This window comes from Stegastes partitus, unplaced genomic scaffold (genome assembly GCF_000690725.1).
Source record: "Stegastes partitus isolate 25-593 unplaced genomic scaffold, Stegastes_partitus-1.0.2 Scaffold451, whole genome shotgun sequence".
Lineage (NCBI taxonomy): Eukaryota > Metazoa > Chordata > Actinopteri > Pomacentridae > Stegastes > Stegastes partitus.
The window spans coordinates 282,038-300,210 of NW_007578182.1; the positions used below are offsets into that span (position 1 = coordinate 282,038).

At 40.7% G+C, this 18,173-nt stretch overlaps 1 protein-coding gene across 1 annotated transcript in view; it reads left to right on the forward strand.

Annotated features, from left to right (window-relative positions):
• Nucleotides 1–1,923: 1,923 nt before the first annotated feature.
• The window catches only part of mei4 (meiosis-specific, MEI4 homolog (S. cerevisiae)), an 82,964-nt gene continuing 66,714 nt past the window's right edge, over nt 1,924–18,173 (forward strand). Inside the window, exons 1-3 of the mRNA XM_008286356.1 lie at nt 1,924–1,966; nt 3,793–4,038; nt 9,267–9,784. Of these exons, the coding sequence (XP_008284578.1) occupies nt 1,924–1,966; nt 3,793–4,038; nt 9,267–9,784 (807 nt within the window). The remainder of the gene's footprint in view (nt 1,967–3,792; nt 4,039–9,266; nt 9,785–18,173) is intronic.

Genomic DNA, 18,173 nt, shown 5'->3' on the forward strand with positions numbered 1-18,173 from the left:
CCAAAATTAAAGTTTTAGTTTTATCCTCCTTCACCTGTCAGCTGGCAGGGGACACCCTGGACAGGTCACCAGTCTATCACGGGGCTACACTTAGAGACAGACAACCAAGCACACTCACATTCACACCTACGGACAATTTAGAATCACCAATTAACCTCAACATGTTTTTGGACTGTGTGGGAGGAACCCGGAGAGAACCCACGCTGCACAAGGAGAACATGCAAACTCCACACAGAAAGAGATGCGAACCGGCGACCTTCTTGCTGCGAGGCAACGATGCTAACCACTGCTCCACTGTGCAGCCCCCTTCTAAAACATAATCTGTCTAATTTTTGTTCACTCTGCTCCTCCCTGTACTACAGAAACCAGCACAATTCTTCCCTCTAATTTGTTGCAAATGTTCAACATAAATACAAATATTCAAGTGATGAACACTTGAACTTGATTAACTGTACTCAGTTACACCTCTACTGAACCACTTCAGGGCCCCTAAACCCACATGTGGGATTTCAATTAAAGAAAACAATGTGTGACTTTAACCTACAGTCCAACACGACTTAATAAACAACATAAAAACACGTGAAGCTCGGTGGTTTTCCTCACATCGGGTCCTGGATGCTGCTGCACGCGATGAGCCGGTGGTTTTGATGAGCTTGTTGAAAGAGTCAGACGTGTTTCTGACAACAACACTCTCACATGTGGAGGACGCTTGAAAATAGCATCCAGGAAACTTGTAAAAGGTTAACCATCACTGTATGCAAATTCTGGCAAATTGCAGTGAATTAGACGACCATTATTTTAACCTTGGAGAAGAAACGTTCTTCCTACACAGATGCTTGTCAGATGAATGCCGACTCATACTGGCCTCATTATTATATTACAATCAGCGCAGGCCTCCTACTGTATCGTGAGCTTCTTGTATCTTCTGTGGCATCAGGGACAGCACGTATGTATTCTCTCTTAATTGTGAGCTTGTGTTAATTGCTCAGGAAAATACAAAGAGAATCCTGTAAAATATGACACCATCATTCAGGGGAAAAAAGAAAGAAAGAAATATGCACATATCTCATGTCTTTATTATTGTGTTTGGGATTTTGGGAGGGATTCTGTTTTTTTTCCCCTAAGAACATTTTCTCAAATGTCAGTTTGTAGATATTTTTACCCCCAATATTCTCCTCTTGTCCTGAAGGAAACAGCAGCACTATTCAAGGATGTAAAATTGAGTTTACATAAGGTATCAGGTCAAGTATAAAATAAATTAAACTCTTAAGGTGTAGAAATGTGGCTGTTTCCAGGTACTTTTTGGTGTATTTTTTGTATTTTTTCCCCTCTTTTTTTCAGTTTCTACTTGTTTGAGTGACTATTGTGATTTTTGCCTTTTCTTTAATGGAACGGTTTGAATACATTTGAGGACGACTGTAACCAGAAAGTTTGATCGCCAAGATGCAGCAATTATTAAATAAGAAATAAAGAATTAGGACATGCCATTGTAGTAAAAACATGTACACACATTTAAAAAAAACAAAAACAAAACAAAACTTCAGTGGCATATTTTAAGCTGTAAAATATCACCTACTTTTTTGAGAATGTTTTTATTTTTCTTTTTTAATAGAAGCTAGTTTGTTTCTTTTGATGAATAATAATAATAATAATAACAATAACAACAACAATAATAATTATTATTATGTAATGTATTACTATGTATTATGTATAATAATAATAATATTATTATTATTATTATTATTATTATTTGTTATTGTTATTATAGTTGTAGTATCATAATTATTATTATGATACTACTCCTATTACTACTAATAATAATAATAGTAATAATAACAACAACAACAACAACAACAATAATAATAATAAGGGATGATATGTAAGAAAACAAGCAAAAATTAAAACTAACATGGTCAACACATGATGAAGCAGAGCGACCTGCTCCAGCGGTCTGTCTCTGTCTCAGGTATGTGTCACACCTGTCCAGCTGCTCCAGCTCAGTTCGCTCCTTAAACTTTTATTAGCAGCTCTTTGCCGGGCGCAGAGGAGACAAGAAGCAGGCTGATGCAGACAGAGCAGGACTGTTTAAAGGGTAACTCAATTAGTTGTGTTAGTCGTGTGGTAATTTAATGAACACTGGGGTGAACGAAGCATCACTGCTGTTCATGCTAACGGTCTTTAGCTAGCCGTGCAGCTAGCTCCGTAGCTTTAGCCTGTTAACAATAGTTAAATTTCACGCTGGATATTATTTTCTTTAGAAATGTTGCTTCCCAGTGTGTGTGTAGAAAGACACAGATCCAGGTTGCCACATTATGTTCGTTATTTACTTAAAAACAACAACAAACACACATTTTTTTGTTTATTTATTTATTTTTAGCTGCAGCGCCTCCTAGCTTAGCTGGAGACACCAGAACCAATTAAAAGTACTTATTCCCAAATGACACGTGTTTCCTTTGAAGAAAATGTGTGACTGTCACCTGTTTTGGACGAGCCTCAAAGTGTGACAGTTTAATTTCAAGCAGAGGTTTTACAAGGTGTCCGATAATGGACGCAGGGCAGATTTGTCTGGATGTCTCAGAGTATTGATGTAATTTTTGTGCACAATTGGCAAAATTATTTTAAGATGATGGTAAAAAAAAAAAAAAAATCCCCCCAAAAACTTCATGATGTCAGAAAAGAGGACCGTTTGCATGTTGTGATAATATTTGTTTTGGTCAGTGTGTTTATTTTTACTGTTCTATAATAACTATAGCTGTGAAAAACTGTGATTTGCATTTTACCAACCAAATAATTACCTCTGACATCATCAACAGGTTGGTCTGTAATGGAAACACATGTCTAATGCTGTTCTTAAGTTACAAACTGGGACGCTGTTATAGGTGAAAGACTTATGCCTTTTTTTTAAAAGAGTATTTAGACTGTTTTTCTTTTGTAAAACTTAGAGCAGTGTGCTTTGGAAACAGGTCACATGTATGAAAAGGTTCTACTGACAGCATTGTAGGAACAGTAGAAGTTCTAGTAAAGGTTTTTGAAGAACTTGTGCTGCAACCTGATAACTTGTTTAAAACAAACAAACTGCAGGTGGTTTATTAGTGGAGCTGCAACTAGTGATTATCTTCATTCTGCAGGTTCTTTTTTTAATCCATTGAAATGTTTTTTTTGTCAGTAAATATTGAAAACTGCTTTTACAGTTTAGTGCAAACTGACGTCTTTAAAAAACTGCTTTCTGTTTTGACCATTAAGAAGATCAGACGGTTTTATTTTTGTTTGAAAATTCTTGAAATACGACTTTAATTATTTTTAATTGACTAATAGATGTGCGGGCTAATATTTGCAGCTCTAATATTATAATTACTCTAATTTACTAAATAAAATATTGTATGTTATGCATTTAAACTTACCTAAATGTTAGAATCGTCTAAATCTGAGCAGAATAACGGCACAATTGCAGCCAAAGATGCATACATTATGATGATGGCTCATCCTTTGTTTACTTCGTCTCACACGTTCTCATAAAACAGAACATTATGTCGAGGCGTACCCTTTCAGTAAACTTGTATTTCTTGCAATAAATCATAAAAGTGGCTGGAGTGGTAAACACATGGGTTATTGTATGGATGAAGCACAGCCATCAACTCTAAATGAGACAACGATTGCATTTGTGATAATTGTGCTCCTTCACTGCAGTTAACCAGAATGAACGCGCCTGCATTCTGCACATATACACAAAACAATCATGTATTATTGGTTTGTGGGCTTATTAAAAACCCTCCTCTCCTCCGTGTGCTTTAGGAGCGAGTCAAGCGGAGTGGTTTTTCATGAAAGCCAAAGTCGCCCTGGCAGTGGCTGTAATAAAAAACAAGCCCCCGGGTATGAGTGGCCGAGCGTACGCTGAGGCTCTGGCCTGCAAGCTGAAGAGCCAGGATGAAAGCTGGAAGGAAAAAGCCCAGGGGCTGCAGCAGGAGGTGCTGAGGCTGCGGCAGGAGATGCTCATCGCCAGGGCGACATCAAACACAAAGAGCAGCACGGAGGCAGGAGGTAGGCCTTCCTTCATGCTCCTAAAAATAAGTGTAATATTAGCCTCATAAGGAGAGAGCACCTGTGATTGTGTTACCTCCAGTCAGAGCTGTTGAGGAGAACTGCTTCACCCTGAGAAGCCCGCCATTAAATATAATTCATACCCTGACCTGCAGAGTCGTCGTGTCTGCTAACAGGTCGGCTCCAGTCAAAAATGTGCAGACGCTTAATAAAGATACTCGGTGTGTCTTTGCTGATGTCCTTAGTCTGAGGGGAGCTTATCTGGTTATCTGGAGGCCAGGAACAGTCTGACACGAGTCTCAGGAGGAGCTCGGACACTGTGGACCACGCTGAGGTTATCACACAAAGCTGCTAATGATTACATATAGAATGCTCTTGACTGCTGATCGGCCGCTTATACTTGACTCCTTTAGATCAGGCTGGGGTGCAAACAGGAGAGTTACTGTTGTGTTGAATGAGACTGATGCAGGAGTGTCATGATGAAAACATCCAGACACTACGGCATGTATGATAAGTTTGACATCACTACACTGAGCTGCTTGGGCTTATTAGCCCATATTTTTGTTCATTTACTTATTATAATAATAATAATTCATTTTATTTGTACAGCGCTTTTCAAAGACTCGGATAAAAGAACAATAAAAGCAACTAATACAAAAGTAGACTACGCAGAAACACAAGCAAACAGATAAAAGCAACACAAGATATCAAGATAAAGGATTAAGTGAGACAAGCAGAGCGAAACAGGTGAGTTTTTAGTTTGGATTTGAACATTACTGGGTCTGTGGTGTCACAGATGTGTTGTGGGGGCGGCGACAGAGAAGGCCCTATCCCCCAGGTCTGGTGCTTGGTCCTGGGAAGGATCAGGAGGTTGGCATTAGCGGAGCAGAGGGTCCATGAAGGTGTGTAAGGGTGGAGCATGTCTTTGAGGTGAGAGGAGGCCTGGTTATGGAGGCTTAATGGGTGAGTAGGAGGATTTAGAATTTGTATGGGATGGGAAGCCAGTGAAGGTTCTGAAGGACAGGGGTGATGTGGTCTCGGCAACGGGTGTGGGTGAGGAGGCGGGCGGCAGAGTTTTGGATGTACTGGAGTCTGTTGAGAATGTTGGTGGTGGAACCAAAAATTATGAATCACTCAGTCTAAAAATGTCATTCAATAGTAAAAACTGGCGCCTTCAAAGGACAGCAGTGTTTCAGAGAGTAACATGTTGATCTAAATGTCTCATGTGTGGGACAATCATGCTGTTTATTGTGTCTAATGTGTTCACGTCCATCACGTTTTACATTTAATTAAAGGTTGACTTGAAGCTTGACGATAAAAAATTAGATCAGAAGTCTCTCAGAAAAGCTGCAGTCAGATGTTTTCTCCAAATCATTCATCTCTTCTTTGCTCTCAGTGTGTAAAACGTGCAAACAAAAAACTACCCTCTGGATTTATTTACCTTCGTATTGCACCTCTGTAGAGAGCTGGGTTAATTAAATGAGAGACGGTCAACAGTCCATCTGGGGCGGCTGTGGCTCAGGTGGTGGAGCGGGTCGGTCCATGATCGGAGGTCGGCGGTTCAATTCTGCCCTGTGTTGTGTCCTTGGGCAAGACACTTCACCCACCTTGCCTGGTGTGAATGGATTGTTTGAGGTGGTGGTCAGAGGGGCTGTAGGGGCAGAATGGCAGCCACGCCTCTGTCAGTCTGCCCCAGGGCAGCTGTGGCTACAATTGTAGCTACCACCACCACAATGAATGTGTGTGAATGAATAAGTGATGGTGTAAGCGCTTTGAGTTACCCCCTGAGTAAGAAAAGCACCATATAAATCTAATCAATTATTATTATTATTATTATTATTATTGTTATTATTAACAGAAAAATGTAACAGAAACACTTTCTCTGAAAAATCTTAAATTTTAGATGCGTTCTTCAGAGTGTTTCAGTTTCCTACAGCTCTGATGGGAGGAGTTGGACTGAGAGATGATGGAGATGCGATGAGGACACTGGTGGTTTACTGTTGTTTTAATCTTCAGGTTTTACAAAGCAGTGATTTTAATTGAATCAGAAACAAACTTTGGTAAAATGTTGATCTTTAGCTACTCGGTTTGCTTGCCTGCATCTTCTAACTGGTTAACCCACCTGTCCAGTCATCCATTCACTATCTGCTGTGTAGCAAGGCCCAAGTACTATTTAATGATTAATTATAGATATGATCAGGTAGATGTTTTTTTGTATATGGAGCTGGAATGTCAGTAACTTCATGTACTTTGTTTATAAATAACTCCAGGATATATCAACCTGACTGCCTGATATTGATGTCTTTCCTGCCTTGACAAGGGTATTAAATTGTGTTTTGTTATTACTATTATTAAGATGAAAAATGTTCTGAGCAATCTTAAACCTGACACGGTGACATGCCCAATTTGTGCTTTCTGTATCTTTAGTATTTTGAGGTTCTCCTCTCACTTATCATCCCTCTTTTCCTTTGACACTGAATATAAAACGGAGCCACTTGCTGGTTCCTGTCAACCGATTTGAATGATGCTACATTTATGTCTTATGAGTTGGACGCCTGTGTCCCAGTACAGGACACATCTCTTTGAAAAAACACTGCATATAAAAGCACATGCAGCTGTAAATAGTGTGGCCTTCTCGACAGCGTTTGTTTCAAGGAAAACATTTGTCCTCCTAAATCCAAAACCTCAAGGGCTGAGGGGAGACGTTTAGGGGTGTAAGCTCTGAAAGTGAAGATCAAGGCCCATCTGCTCTCAGAGTTATGAGCTGCAAGCCGTGTAATTTTGATTTTAGAAGCCTTTTGATTTGTTTGTAGAGACTTAAAATACAACAAAGTATCATGGCGCCCTTTAAAGAGTGAGAAAACCGTCTTTATGTGGGCTTTCACGTCTGCCTGTCTGAAAAGCATTTTAAATTGAATTTGAGGAGCACATTTGTATCAAAATCAGTCATTTTCCCGGGACACAGCGGTGCGCTGCTCTGAATGTGGCCTCAGTGTTGTCCTTTATCTGTGGCGCCATAGCAACAACAGTCGTCTTGCAGAGACCGTCAGTCACAGCGGAAACGTGAGAGTATAATTTAGCACAGTTTTCCTCTAAAATGAGAGGTGTGGTCCTAATGTGTTGATGCGTTTGATTTTGTGTGCAAATAATAGTAATTTCAATTTTCGAACAGGGCCTGCTTGCTATGCAAAGTGGCCTGAGATGACATATTGTGCGATTTGGTGCAATATAGAGAGAATAAAACTGAATTGAAAATCGCAGACTGAAATATAAACTCTCTGGTTTATGAGGCACCGCACGCGTTTCAAGGTCGATAGTAAAATTCTTGTAAAAACAGCTCCCTCGCAGGGTGCCCCAACAACAGGGGTCATATTTTATGGCGTAATTACACGATTAGCATTATTTATATGATAACCCAAAGCCCGTTTATGATTAAGGGTTAGGCTCTGATGTGTCTTCAGTTCTGACCTTCACTCACCTTTTGACTTGAAGGAGCCAAAAGCTGCAGTCGTGATAAGTGAAACCATCCAGACCATAAGTGTTTGGAGCGTTGCTCTTTGCTTTTAGCTTTATGCTTTTCAGTCACTTGGGATAGGCTCCAGCCCCCCCGCGACCCTCGTGAGGATTAAGCGGTGTATAGATGGCTTTTCAGTCAGTTTAGAAGACAATAAAGGATGATTAAAGTGACAAGTTTCACTCTAATGTGAGCAGATTTCAATCAGTAAGACAAAGCTGGCTTATAAGAAATCTAGTAGAAAGTTTAGCTCTAAATTCTTCACTTAAATCTGTGTAATTACTAATGAATAGAATAGAATAGAACTTTATTGATCCCTTTGGTGTAAACCTCAGGGAAATTGTTGTAATGCTGTAGGGGTTAGCCTTAATATTGATCTCAGTGAGGTTATGTTCTGTAATTATAATACTGTAAGGTCTTAGCTGCAATATTACATTAGTTATGATCCATAATTAACTACACTGAAGGGTCTCAGCCTTAATATGTATAGTAGTCAAGTAAAGTGGTATTTTATATCATTTGTAGGGTTTTTATGCATATAATGTAAATTTCTCAGGTAAAATCACACCAACAACAACACTATAGGGCCTTACTCTCAAGTTATTTTATAATGATGATTATAGCCTTTTTTTGTTCTTGTTAGTCAGCACTTCTGCACAATGGCTGCAATTTGAAAAGTGTTATATTCAATGGTGCATTAACTTGACTATTAAAAGAATTCAGAGACTCAAAACTAAGCTGTAACTGTCCAATTATGTCAAAACCTGTGCACTCTGTATGGTCCCATAATATGGTAGCTGTTTTTAGTGTAATGAGGTAACTGATTTGGCCATATTCTTTATTTATTTTTGTTAGCATTAGCTTTCTGTCAGTCATTCTCATTTTGTCTTTGTCCATCCATCCATCCATCCATCCATCCATCCATCCATCCATCCATCCATCATCTATACACCACTTAATCCTCACTAGGGTCGTGGGGGGCTGGAGTCTATCCTAGTTGACTCAGGGTGAAGCCAGGGGACACCCTGGACAGGTCACCAGTCTATCACAGGGCTACACTTAGAGACAGACAACCAAGCACACTCACATTCACACCTACGGACAATTTAGAATCACCAATTAACCTCAACATGTGTTTGGACTGTGGAAGGAAGCTGGAGAACCCAGAGAGAACCCACGCTGCACGGGGAGAACATGCAAACTCCACACAGAAAGATCCCAGGTGTCCTCACCGGTGACCTTCTTGCTGCGAGGAAATGGTGCTAACCACCGAGCCACCTTGCAGCCCCCTTTGTCTTTGTGTGGCTCTTATATCGGAATTTGGTTTATTTATTTTTTTGGTAACACAGATTTATCTGCAACACGTTTAACTGATATTAAATTATGTTTTGTTGTTTCCAGCTTTTCAAGTGGGAATTTGATGCTTTTCTTTAATGCACATTATAGTAAACTGGGTACAGTCAGGCTTTGGGTTGTTGGGTTGTGGAGAGACAGGTGAGGATGTTAACCTGAGCTGGGAGACTAATAAAATGTGTGAGTAATGGGGAAAATGCTCTGGGGACATGGAGAAAATAATTCCCTTATTATTAGATAATTAAAATAAAGTAAATGAAATAATTGTTCCATATGGTCATAAACAATGGCCCTAAACAATACAGAACAAGCTCTGCTATGGACTAATTTGGGACTATTTTTTCCATGTAAAATCTTCCAGATGATGACAACAAAATGGACGACACTTCGCAGGATCTGTTTGGTCCAGAGAGTCAAGTATGGAGTGTAGAACCAGACTCAGAGACTCCTGAACTGTTGCTGCAGCCTCCTGAGCCCACCATCCCTTTGCCTCGGCCGCTGCCTCCCTCCAGTCTCCACGGAAATCCTCGAGAAGACGCACTATCTCCTCCTGTGCAGTTCCTCCAGTCGCTGTGTGCTCTGCATCGAGTAGAAGACGACAACAGAGGTCTGGAGGCTCTGTGGTTCATCCCTGGTGACGACGCGGGATCTGTGTTGGCGGACACTGTGTGCCAGCTCCTTGACTCCGTGGTGACGGCCTTCAAGGATCCCCCTGCACCGGGACCACGCGACCTCGTCCTGCAGGCCTGTCAGGCCGCAGCCCGAGCGATGGACCTCTTCTGTTCTCAGAGGCTGCCGTCTGTTGAGTTCATGAGACGTGTGGAAGAGCCACTGAGGGAGTTGACTCGGATGCTGCTGCACGGGAGTCAACCCAGCAGGGTGAGTAATGGATCTATGGGGAGCACAAGATATTTGATAATTACTGTAGCAACGTTTGCCACTTGTAGCTGGAAAATTGTCTCCTCGGTTAGCGAGGAAAGATGGATACAAACAAATACGGTGTCCGTGCCAGCGATAAATGCATCATGATACTGTGGTTCATTTCAGTTGATATTAATAATTGTTCATTATTTTTGATGGCCAGTTTTTAATACTGTGAGCAGAGAAAATATTTATGTTGAACTTAACCACCTTAGCCTATTTCAAGGTAAGGGGATGACTGTGGCTCAGGTGGTAGAGCGGGTTGGCAAGGTTGGCGGTTTGATCCCCGGTCCCCCCCACATGCTGAAGTGTCCTTGGGCAAGACACTGAACCAATGGCATTAGTGCCTTGCATGGCAGCTCTGTCACCACTGGTGTGTGAATGTGTGTGAATGAGTGAATGCGAAACACATTTAAAGCGCCTTGGGTACCGCTAAGGTAGAAAAAGGCGCTATATAAGTGCAGACCATTTACCATTTACACGGGTGATAACTGTCGTGAAAACCACACACTGGTAAATACATATACATGTGTAAATAAAAATAAATAGTAATAAAAGATGCGCAGAAAGAGCAATCAGAATAAAACTGCCACACGCTGTTGAAGCTTAGAGTTCAAGGCTGGCCTGGACTGGATGTTCCCAGACAGGGACCCTTCACTGGCTTCTGCATGCACCCTGACATCAAATCCATCAACCCTCCGAGCAGCTGGCAGGAGCGCTTTGCTTATGTGGAGGTAATGGAGGACGCAGGGTTGCAGGTGTTTCTAACCAGTTAACCTGATCTTGCAAAGGAAAACCACCAACCAGGCAGATAATTAGTCTGTCACTAGCCTGAAGACATATTTGCAGGTATGTAAATGTGGCTTGACGCACAGTGAAGTCACACTGGGTAGAGTGATCCTCCTGAGAATGTCGTACGCACAGCACACAAATTAAGTATGCAGCGAAACCTGACATGAATAGAAGCAGGAAATCATAACAGACATCACATTCAGGCTGCATTTGATTTACATAGAGTTTGTATTCTCACAAAATCTTTCTGCTCTCTATGTGAATTAGTAACGCTGCAAATTTCTGTAGGATTAAAAACACCATCTTGGTTTAAATTATTTCTCACCACTGGACATCCCTCGGGTAATATTTAAAGTAGAGTTTAGGGCGCTTATGTTACAGTTGATGTAATTGCGGTTCTGCATTAACTTAACCCAAAACAAGTTTTAATGCTGCCCATTTTCCCATGAGCATCATTAAAGTTTCATAATGTTTTATTTTATCAAGGCAGGACAGGATTATTGGTGTTTCTGTGAAAATATGTGTTGACTCAGCTTAATGTATTCTTCAGCAGCAGCTGAGAGCTTGTAGGCAAATGTAAAAATTGATCATTAGTCCACTGAAAACAAAATAGTCTGAGTGTAAAAAGCTTTTCCTGCAGAACCATCGCTGTGATGCATTTAAAGCAGCTTGCAACAAGATGAAAATACTGCTGGCTCTGCAACTAATGATTATTCTCAATCTGTTAAAATCCCTCAGTGATTGTGTCTTCTATAGACAAAACAAAAAACGCAAAGATATTTAATTTACACAGATACAAAGCAGCAAAACCTTACATTGGAGAAGCTGGAACCATGTTTGACATTTGTAGCAAACCAGTTCTGTCACGCTTTGTAGCGCTCAACATGCTGTAATAAATGAATGGGGACGTAGCAATGGAGACACTTAGTATTCAGAGTGTTTAAGGGTGTGCCTTTGTTTTCACTGTCTCAAAACAAACAAGAATAATGATGCTTTCAGACACAAGATGGTTTGTGCTGCACTCAGCGCTGGGTTCAACACGCTGCTCGTGGGACTCATGGAAGACCGAGTGAAATAGGAAGAATTCAACGGGGACTAAATGTCACAGAGTCAATAAGTTTCTGTAAGAAAAAAAAAATCTCCACCTCATTACCTCAAATAATAAACCGTAACTCTTGGAATTCCCAAATCTACCACTGGTTTTAAAGACATGTTATCTTTATTTTTTTTTAAAAATGCTAAAATTACCCTGTTGGATTGAACCGGAAAATTCATAGATAGAAAGAATCGTCAGGTTTGTGAGGTTTCCTAGGTCAGTGAACTAATCATGGCGAGTGTGTACCGTAATTTCCGGACTATTGAGCACACCTGAATATAAGCCGCACCCACTAACCTCAAAAAGAAAAGTTTTGTACATATATAGCATCACAACCTCCAACTTTACCGGGATGTTTGACAGGATTTTTAAATTATTTTTTTTCAACTAAACCCCTCAACATCATCACCTTTTAACGGACTGTGCTCTCTCATCCGTCTTTGTGAATGTCACATCGCCTTGACCGCCTCCCGTTTTGGCCATAGACTGCTTTTCTTTAGCAAACTACAAACAATACAGCTCTGTGACAGCTGTTATAAAATTTCTGTTGTGAAACGTGAAGCCTGTCTTTCGGTTAAAGGGCATTTATTATGTTAATGATGGAAACTCGCAGATGAGCGCTCACTCATGAAACTGTGGAATTCCTCAGGCTGAAATAAACAATTTATGACAGATTTGTGCCGTTAGGGGAATTTACTGTATTAAATTACTGGGGATAGTTGTACCAGCAAGCCTTCCCATTGTTTCGGCAACAACACAGAGCATTGTTTAATGTTGTGGCCAGTAGCAATGTGGCAAATTGGGTCGCTAATTTTATTCTAAAACAGAATTAAATGTAATCCAGGTAACTACACGTGCATATTTGATTATTTTTCCATATTTATTGTTGTATATTTTGTATATGTGAGCTTGACATGGCATTGAGAATATTTCCATTCCAATCAGGCAGTGCAGTATTAAACATTACTATTATCTTTAACCTTTCAAAGCTCAGAGTCCATAAAGGGTATAACTGCTGTCACAGCCATCGTAAAAGTCATTCACCGGCTTGCACATGCTACCGTCATGACAGGGTCTGGCAGCTGGGAAATGGAGGTGAAAGTGAGCCTGAGCTGACAAAGATGAAGTTATCCCATCTGGCTCTTACTGAACGCTCAGAACGGCTCACCAAACTAAGACGGCTGCAGGCAATTTCCTCTTTACAGCGAGTTTCCTCTCCGCTTGTCGAGGCTAATAGAGAAGAAAGTGGAGTTTTCTTGTGAAGCGGCACAGAAATGTTTAGCAGTTGTCAGTTAAATGAATGATAGCGGAGAGGAGGGCGTAAAATAATTTAAATTTAATGAGGACTTCGATTAACGCAGCACCAATCCGTCTCCGGGCAACTTAAATGCCCCCACAGAGGCAGGTTGTCTTCCAGCCTTGTAGGACAGGTTGCTCTGAGGCACACAACCAATCACCATCACACAGAGTGAATTAAAATGGCAGGAATGCCATTAGCTGGACTTGGGATTGTTATGGAAGGTAAGCAGAAGTACTTCATCATTTTAAAAGGAACATGTAATAGTTGCATATTCACAAGTGGTGAATAAAACATTTGAATTGTTGGAGCTGCACTCCATTCAGAGTTCAGACTCAGAAAACGGAAAACACATTTAACTAAGTGTTTCACAGTCTGGTTTTCATAGAGCCGACCCTTATTTTGTTGGTAGAGGGGTTGATTCAGGGACTTGCTAAAATATTTATTAGTTTACGGTTGAGTCTAAACGTTGAAGAGACAGTTATTTAGTCTGGCAGACAAAACAGTACACGTTTTTTTTGTCCGTCTCGTTGGAAAGTCGTGTTTCTCTCTTCATGTCAGGAAATTGGCATTAAAGCCTTCAACTCATAGAAGAACAGATAGTCGTTATACGGCACCGCCAAAGAACCAGACAGCATTAAAAGGTGTAAAGTAGTCACAATATAGGACAGAGAATGGTGTAGTGCCAAGGGCATAGGTTTGGTTTCAGAGGTGGGGTGCTTTCTAAATTCTTAGCACTTAAATTCACATTTAGTTTTTGTCAAGCTCTGTGATAAATGTTGTTTTTGTGTCTTTACTAAGTGCTTTCCTTCTCTGCTGTGTCTGTGATTGATGGCCAAGACAATTCTGGTACTTTGCTTATATTTTGGTACCCCTGAGTGTACGAGCGTACCTCTCAGGCTGCAAGTACACCTCTACCAATCAGTGGCTAACATATTTACTTCCAGGCAGCAAGAACACCTGATGCTACTCATAAAGCTCGTTTGTTGTGCGTCGTGTGCAGTGGAATAAGGCGTTCTGTGTCACATAGACCTCAGTGATTTTATCTACACGGGCTGTTTACTGTGTACAGAGTTTTTTGAGTGGAGCGCTTTTTAAGAATCGGTATCGCTGTTGATCGTGTTCATAGACCTGTGTAAAACCAAACATGTGATGCTATGGGTGTTGGTGTGCAGAGCAGAGCTTCGGCGACCTGCTCTATGGACATTAGAAAGTGTTCTGTCAGATTACTGGCAGATGGAAAAGGATCACTGAATATGCGTGTAGTGAGTGATCCAGCCTTCAGTTAGTTTCTCCCATGTGTTTCTGATGGTGCTGGAAACTGTTGATAGTGAAGATGATGTAAAAGAAGTTGAAGAAAGCCTCACTTTTCTTGTCCTTTTCCAGTCCAGCAAGCAAGCAGTTTAGCAAAGTTGTCTCTGCCACAAACCTACTCAGAGCGATCGCTGTTGTTTCTCTCAGTATCGTGTGTTGCTCGGTATCACAAAGTCAGTAAAAGTATGCAAACAAAGCTACTCTGTGTCATGGCGGTCAAGAGATATGCTTTTTTTTTTAGCGTCCAAATGTGTAGAAATTCTTATTGATCAAGGAAACTGATACTTGGAATTGATTTATATTTTCAGTAAGAATGAAAGTCGTGTTGTCAAAATTTAGAAAAGCACAATCACAAGACAAAAATCTGTTAGAATGCTTTTGGTTGTTTGTGTTTTATCTGTTTACACGTTTCCTTCAGTGTTTACTGGCTCATACCTGGGATGTGTGACCAGTTACACAGCACTGTTGGTGGAGAGCAGTCTTAAACGATAATCAACAGCTTTATCGATCAATAATTGAATAATTGCGAACATGAAAGTAACTCTGTGGACTTAATTTGAATGCATAAGCTGCTCCAACAGCTTATGTAAAGTGACACGGCTGCTCCACCTTAGTAGATTATCAGTCATGAGGCCACAGTGATGCTGTCTTAGTGCACATCCGCTCACCTACAAAACGACAGCGTTGCTGGTAGTCACAGGAGACTTTCTCATTGTGGCCCCTTAACTGCTAAACTCCCATAATGCTCTCCACCATTAAACTGCCCAGTCAGAGTGACCGACTCCTCAGGTTGCTCCAGTGTTACGCTGGTGGCGTCACCAGGTACCACAACTAAAATACAATCGTCTTCCTACGTTCATGTCCTTCATCTTCTGCCTTATTGGTGAATATATATTTTAATTGGTTCAAAATATTAATTGCAATCATTTAACTAATAATCATTAACATCTGTACCACAGCGCAACAGAGAAATGCTTCTGCTTTGGAGTCCTGGTGGCACATTGTTGTGTGTGTTTGTTTATCAAGTCATTTCATTGAGGACTGGTTAAAAGATACCGATATCAACAGTTGGAAATAAGACAGAATATTAGATCTAATTTTAATCTAGAATCTAATCTAATTGGTCTGGACGATTGTCCTGGACAAAGGAGACTGGAATTCAACTCCTGTTGGGGACCATTGTGTACATATTATTGTCTGTCTTAATTTTTGGTTTTACTTCTGCTGTTTGGTTCAGCACTGAAAGTACTTGGTTAGAGAAAGATCCTAGTTTGGGTCAAAGTATTCTTTGCAACTTTAACCACATGTTCCAAAACTCCATTTTCTAGTTTTCCAGAGTGACGACTCCACTGGAGATTTTACATGAACTTCATGATGATAACGCACCTTCTGGCCGACTAGTACGAGCAGCATGGTGACGTGTGTGTGCGCGTGATAATAAGACACAATGACTATTTTATGGGTTTGAGTAATTTCCTCATTTAGTTGCTTAACCCTAAAGTGTCCATCTCTATTTCCAGTGGCCAAGGTGATGTCTGCAAAAGTATTTATACAAGTATCCTGTATTAAATTTACTGTAATGTAAGAAGAAAAGCAGACAATTGTGACATGGAACAATACAAGATTTGGCACATTTGCTTCAACAATTCCACGTCAGCCAAACCCCGTTCGGCTTCATTAATGTCTACAGAACTACAGAATCCATTCATTCACTGTTAAAAGGCTTAAATCTCCAGCTACCCTCAGCCACCATTGTGAATTACAAACACGAGAACGTCTCTTATCTCTGTCTTCCATCCCACGTTTTTCAAAGAGGTTCCTGGTGTGAGCACCTGTAGGCTTGTATTTTTTAAAAACGCTGTTCACAAAGAGACGAGTTGCACCTCTTATCTCATCATGGATGGATGCTTTTGTGATGAGCAGTGAGACTCCCACAGGATGTGGCACTAAATTCGTGTTGACTGGCACGCCGTTTTATCGTAGCACCTTATAGAGTGAGCTCTGTGTTTGCAGCGATAACACTGTTTAAAGTAAAAATCTTCTCTTTGATACCACTGCTGTTTGATATCACCAATCTGTGATTCTCAGTGCATGTGTACTTAGTGTTTTTGATGTGCTCACTCTTTTCTCCATCTGCCTCATCTTGTCATTTTTCTGAGTTTTATTTTTTTTTGTCTCGTAGCAGAATTTATTTTGACAAGAGCTCAGCAAAGGGGTGTGAACTCATTTCTCTGAGCCAAATGTGGGCGTATACGGGCAGAGAAATGGCTTTTGAAACGTGATCATTCAGCTGTGGGTGATATGGGTCACTGATCTCAGCTGTGCCTGTTGCTCAAAATGCAACGCCTTGAGGTTGTATTGCATTCTGGTCTATTGACGCTGCCCTGCCTGGACAAAATTGGTTTCTCTGCCTTTTTTGTTATGGATGCCCTCTTGTCTGGTGGCTGAAGTATAACTGAAAATGGCAGCGTTGGTAAGAGGTGCTGGCACTGAAGCCTGATGTTTAAATATAAAACTTTAGATCTTTGAAACTTTTTTTTGAACCAAATCGATCAGTTGCTGCTGTGATATTACTTTTATTTGATCATTGAAATAAGAAACACGCGTATTGGACCAAAGTCAAGGTCACTGTGCACTGCTAATAGGAGTGAAAAGGTAAAAGTAGCACAAATTGATCAGTGGTCCTCAGAATGGTTACTGCAGTCCAACACAATGTACAAGCTTCTGCAAGGTGATGTCACCATTTCACTAAAATAAGCAGAAACCACTGGTTGTCTGGATGAAGTCAGCCTGAATGTTTACTGTAAGACTAAATTTCAAATGTAAATTAAGTTAATCTGTTTTTAGCTTTACTTTAGGTGTTTTTAAACATTTTTTAGGTGTATTTTAATCATTAACTCTTTCATTCATTGAATTCAATTCAATTTTATTTGTGTAGCGCAATTTACAACACGTTATCACACAGCACTTAACAAGATAAGGTATAGACATTACAGATTTAAACAGAGAACGCAATAATCCAGAGTAGCCTTTGGACTTCCTGTGAGCAAAAGGCTGGCAACGGAGGGAAGGAACCAAAACCCCCCCAGGAGAGGGGGGAAAAAAACCTCCGGCAGAACCAGGCTCAGGGAGGACGGCCATCTGCCTCGACCGGTTGGGTGAGAGTGGGGATGAGGGGGTGGGGAGAACAGGAAAGCAGATGGAGAGCAAGCAACAGAACGAAACAATAAATATGAATATAAATATTCTGGGGGTTGGTGAGGCCAGCGGCTCATTGCACATCAGATCTAACTTTAATTATTCAAATTGCATTTAAACTCAGGTGCTACCCTCATTGTTTTTAAACTGAAAATTAAACTTCCTTCATGGTCCACTCTTTAAATGGCAGGTGAACTGCTTTCATGTTTTATCTCAGGTGCCATTATGAAGTTCTGAGCATATATAAACATTTAAATTTGGTTCCTCTTTAAAGTACCTCTGCAGTGATTCACTGCTCCTAGTGCTTCTGCTACATTTACAACACTCTCTGGAAGTCCTGCTTTGCAGCAGTTTCACCATCGACCTCAAACTTTGTGGTGAAGTAACCTGCATTTCGGGGATCATCACCGCTGACAGAAGGTGCAGCTACGACCCAGAGACCAAACAGCAGCCTTTAGTGGTAGAGCCCACAGTCACCTAAAACTGAAGAAGGGGCATCTGTTTAGCTGTACAACCAAGAGCCTGGTGGTTGTTTTGTTGACATTTACATAGTTCTGTGCTGTACATTCATCCGTGTCAGGTCGTCGGGACAGAGTGCTACAGTGGCATCCAACGGCATCACAGGGATGATATTTAACACAAACGGGCTG